The following is a 5,225-nucleotide window of genomic DNA, read 5'->3' as shown; positions in this document are numbered from 1 at the left end:
TTCGGTACAATCGTGGTAGGAAAGGAATGAAGTCACCTAAACAAAATTTTTTATTTTTGTGAGAGTTCATCATCCACTTCGAAATGTTCTTCACGAATAAATTTAGAACCTCTCATCAAATTAGTGTGTCCGAAGTAATTTGTCTGAAAATGATTTCAGACTCGTTAGTATTTGATATCGTATCAATTTTAGAGTTATTAGAGTAATGTTATATTTAATAAAATTAATGTAATATTTTTTAAATGGATGCTTTTATTGAGATGTCCTTGCAATTATAACAGTAGAACATGAGCATTTTATTATTCATGTCAATATTTTATTGTCTAAAGAGTATTTTTGTCATTTTACACCGCCTCCATTACTTGGGTTTCTTTGATTCTGTCATTCCTCCACCACTCCTCTGAATGCTTCCCTCTTTTTCCAAAGATCAAACAACCCCAATCCATTTTCATCGCTGACTATGCTGTTAGTCCGCCGTATTAGGTGGCATCACCAACATCCATTTTCTGAACACGGAAGTACCAATTTTATATACCCCGACAAGTGGTGTTGCGTAACCGGAATGTGCAAACCGGTATCACTTGTACAAATTTTCGTTTTCAGATGTAAGTGTGTTAAATTGGTTGATATAACACATTAACACGTGTCATATGTTTATATACATTTTATTTAATTAATTATTAATTATTAATTATATTAAGGTATCTAATTACAGAATATCAAAATATCAAAACATCTGCAATCCTTTTAAAGTATATAAAAAAGTTTTAAAAAAGATATCAATTTTTAAAGTATATATTAACAGAATCAAGAAATTAAATCCACCAACTACAGGAGATGAAAAATCCCCTATCTCAGAAGTTAAAAATAAGTAACAAAAACAATACAAAATCCTTACAACGATTCACACACAATCAATCTTACAGTAATCTCTCTCAAGCTATCAAAAAGATAACTATGAATACAGAGAATGAAAAATATGAAACCCTAAAATGAATTTCACACAGTTACAGAGATGAACGAATTAATCAGAGAATGAAAAAATAAATTAGATAACTTAAATAATAACTTAATTTCTTTTCTGGTCCCTCAAGTTCCAAAATAGCTGTTCAGCAACAAAGTCTTCTTTTTAATACTTTGACCACCAAACTATCTTTCAAAAAATGACTGCAAGGACCCTGCAATTATTCTTAACCTAGAAATAAGAAGAAATACAAAAAAAAAAAAAAAAAAAAAAAAAATGATCTTACATGTTTAGATTATGAATATGTATATAAATTTAACATCCCCCTTAATCTAAACATGAAATAGATCATAAAGAGTTAATTTGTTGCACAATAAATCATGTTGAGCTCTTAAAAGTGGTTTAGTAAAAATATCTGAAGTGTTTTCTTCAGAAGAAACTTGAACAGTTTGAATTACACCAGAACTAATCTTTTCCCTCACAAAATGTAAATCTACTTCAAAATGTTTAGTTTTTTTCATGAAAAACAGGATTTTTGGCTATTTGTAAAGCAGATTTATTGTCACAATAAACAGTTATGGGAATTTTTGGTTTTATGTTCAAATCTTTGAAAAGTTTTAATATCCAAATGAGCTCACATGTGACAGAAGCTAAAGCCCTATACTCAGCTTCTGCAGATGATCTTGAAACAGTTGACTGTTTCTTACTTTTCCATGAAACTAAAGAGTTTCCTAAATAAACACAGAAACCAGTAACTGACCTTCTTGTAGAAATACATTTTGCATAGTCAGAATCAACATAAGCAGACAATACAAAATTGTCACTTTTTGTTATAAAAATGCCTTTTCCAGGTGAACCTTTAAGATATCTAAGAACTCTAAAAGCAGCATTTAAGTGTGAATTTAAAGGAGCATGCATATGTTGACTTAAACAATGAACATCATAGGCAATATCAGGTCTGGTCAGTATAATGTAAATAAGTTTTCCAATAAGTTTTTGATAATCACTTATATTAGATAAAGGATAATTAGTATCAGAATGATTATCAATACTGGAAAAGACAACACCAGATTCCATAGGAGTAATAGCAGGTTTACTAGCTAACAAACCAAATTCATCAATTACTTCTAAAGTATATTTTCTTTGTGTCATACTTAAACCTCCATTTTGATCTAAAAGTTCAATACCAAGAAAATATTTTAATAAACCCATTTCTTTAACTTTGAATTTAGTTTGCAAGAAATGCTTACACTCACTAATACAACTATCACTATTGCCAGTAATAATAATATCATGAACATAAACAAGTGAAACAACCCAACCCGTATTCTATACGATAAATTTTTTTTTATATAATACACATTTACGCACCAATTAAATATGTAAACCATTCCACAAGTTCCACTTAAACGTACATCAATTTAAATGTTTACAAAAGGCACGAAGGCCATTAATTAAGTTTTATACAAGTTTGACCCACTACAATGATAGTTTATAATCTAAACGACACTCGAGCACGGTTTGGGGCTAAACTACCCAAAACATTAGGCCAAACTTCAAAAGCTATGCCAAAAGCACCCCCTGTCAACATAAACGGGAGACAACTAATCCAACCGTATGCCCTTACCCTTGTCCAAGCCGGAACCTATAAAATGATAAACAACGAAAGGGTAAGCAATGCTTAGTGAGTGCAACAATTATACATACATATATATAACCCATCCATTTGCAATCACAATACCAAATACTCCGTACGAACTTGTAACTCAATTAGCATGTCAACATACCCGTAACACTAACAAGTCGTACATTATCACATCACTTCATTAGCATATACTCAACTCAATATATATTATATGCTAAACAAAACAATAATCTCAATATGGTTAACCAATAACGCTATGGTGCTACCGGCTCGAGGTTCACACCATACGCTTGAGTCATACTCTTTTATAGTGCTACCGGCTCGTGGTTCACACACGATGCTATCGGCTCGTGGTTCACATCTTATTTTATAGTGCTACCGGCTCGTGGTTCACACTCGATGCTACTGGCTCGTGGTTCACATCCTATCTCACACATGTTATGGCACTACCGGCACGTGGTTCATAACATAACATTCACAAATAAACACGCCATATACATGAACGCATAATTATTCCACTCACCTTGTCACAAGGATGATGATTTAGCACTTTCAAGCTTCAACGCAATGTACCTAAATCATTAAGTGCACATTCAATTTCACAACTAGTGGGATTAACCACAATACTCCCACTTGAGCATTTAATGACCCTAGTTGCATTAAATGACTCAACTACTCACAACCGCCCATAAATGGCCAAGACTCGACTTTAATCGTTAAGACTAGTGAATTAAAGTCTATTAACTTCAATTAACACAAAACTTAGGGTAATCCATACCTATTTCATCTAATTAGGTCAACTAGTACATTTTGACCCATTTTATTTTACTTAAACTCACAATCAAGTCAAACCTACCCATTAACACTTCTTTCATAAATCTTAAAGTGCATTAGTGACTAACAACACCAATTGACACTTATAACCTCAAATCACAAGGCCAAAACCCTAGATTGTGGCTTTTAGGGTTTCATTACAACAACATAACCCAAACTCACCCATTTTACCACCAAATGGGTCTTACAAATATCTAGTAACCAAAACCCTAGCCATTAACCAATTAAAACTCAAGACTTAGAGTTAGAACTTACCGAGACTATCTGTAGCGACCCCGACAAATCGTCAATTGACGGCGTCGACTACTTAGGTCCCTTTACGTGGTCATAGGTCTTTAACGTGACATTTGACCAAAGATATATCGCATTCCTTTCAAAAATAAAGATTGTTTCAAAGTTTACAAGAATTGTTCATCCAAAAGTTACGTTACAAAGTTATAGTTACATGTGAAACCTATGCGACACAGTTTTAAAGAAAGTCAAAAGACGCTCCATGAAATGCATGTATACTCGACATCCAATGCAAGTATCAAAATAATGAGCGGAAGCATGTATCATGTATCGTTCAAGGACCTGAGAAAAACATAGAAATCTGTCAACGAAAACGTTGGTGAAATCATAGGTTTAAGTAAGTAAGTACAAGTGAACCACAAGATTTGCATCAATGAAATAATAGTAATACATTCCAAAAGTTTGTTTCACGAGCACCCAATTATCAATGCTTAACATTTCCTTCCATTGAACCCCATCACTTAGTGCTAGAACATACACTGTTTCTCGAAAATATATTTCATTCGTAAACGGTAGCGAACCGTTTAAATGAGGGTTTGTCAAACCCATATGGATCCATACAACATAAGTTCTCGCTTACACCCGGCAAGTGTAACTAATGATAATCGAATTGAGGATTTTGTTCTAAACTCGTATGTAGAATGTTTGTTTTCCTGTACTTGTGTTCACTTAGTAAAGAAATGTTTATGTTTTCTCATCCCAAATGTAAGTTCAAAAAGAGTAAAAGTGGGACTATGATCTCACCTTGAGTGCACGAGTAGTAAAGTACTTCAACAAGTAAACGTGTGCAAAGAACAATGCTAGTCTTGACCTAAACAATAGGTTGTATCAATAACGGTAAACACGATAGGTCAAAGATGTTCAATTAGTCCTATGGCTCGTTAAGACTCGATCATAATAGCATGTGAATCAAATTGTCATGTTTCATGCAAGGTACAAGTATAAAAACATGTTAGAACGATTGCACAAATATTTGGTTAAGTTTGATTAAAAGTCAACTTGGTCGGGTCAAAGTTAACGAAAAAGTCAACATGTTCGGGTCAGGTCCCGAACTATTTTTCTGAGGTTTTTAATCATATATGAGCATGTTAGAACAAGTTTCATGTGAATCGGAGGTCCGTAGTATGCCAAACATTTTTCGTTTTTTGGACATGGAGGTCAGAGCCTGGACACGGCTTATGCCGCGCCGCGGCCCACAATTGTCGCGCCGCGACAATACACGGGAGCTGGTACCTGGCCAGTTTCAATTGTTCAAGTCTTGATCCAAAATTCGTTTTAGCACAAAATGCAAACCGTAAACATTTAGAACTCGCACCTTATATCGTTGGAAAGCTCTTTTGACAAAGAACATAACTAAACATGTTTCATCAAACAATCTACCTATTACAACAACCAAAACCGCATCTAATGCTTAACATTAACCGCATACAAGTTCATAAATGCAATTCAATGATTCGGGCAACCAATTTACATGAATGATATGCCGTTTCG

The 5,225-nt window shown here is 33.8% G+C and overlaps 1 protein-coding gene across 1 annotated transcript; it reads right to left on the bottom strand.

The window, feature by feature from the left end:
• Positions 1-1,190: 1,190 nt before the first annotated feature.
• On the bottom strand, positions 1,191-2,176 carry LOC139902381 (uncharacterized mitochondrial protein AtMg00810-like). The gene is made up of 2 exons (XM_071885014.1): positions 1,603-2,176; positions 1,191-1,195 (listed from the first exon to the last, which is right to left on the bottom strand). Exons 1-2 carry the CDS (start codon positions 2,174-2,176, stop codon positions 1,191-1,193), a joined length of 579 nt encoding a protein of 192 aa, XP_071741115.1.
• Between the last annotated feature and the right edge of the window lie 3,049 nt (positions 2,177-5,225).

This window comes from Rutidosis leptorrhynchoides, chromosome 3, assembly GCF_046630445.1.
Source record: "Rutidosis leptorrhynchoides isolate AG116_Rl617_1_P2 chromosome 3, CSIRO_AGI_Rlap_v1, whole genome shotgun sequence".
NCBI classification, from domain to species: Eukaryota; Viridiplantae; Streptophyta; class Magnoliopsida; order Asterales; family Asteraceae; genus Rutidosis; species Rutidosis leptorrhynchoides.
This window is presented reverse-complemented; position numbering and strand designations above follow the sequence as displayed.

Excerpts from the sequence above, each read along its gene's own strand:
- LOC139902381 (XM_071885014.1), bottom strand. The coding sequence starts at position 2,176 with ATGGGTTTATTAAAATATTTTCTTGGTATTGAACTTTTAGATCAAAAT.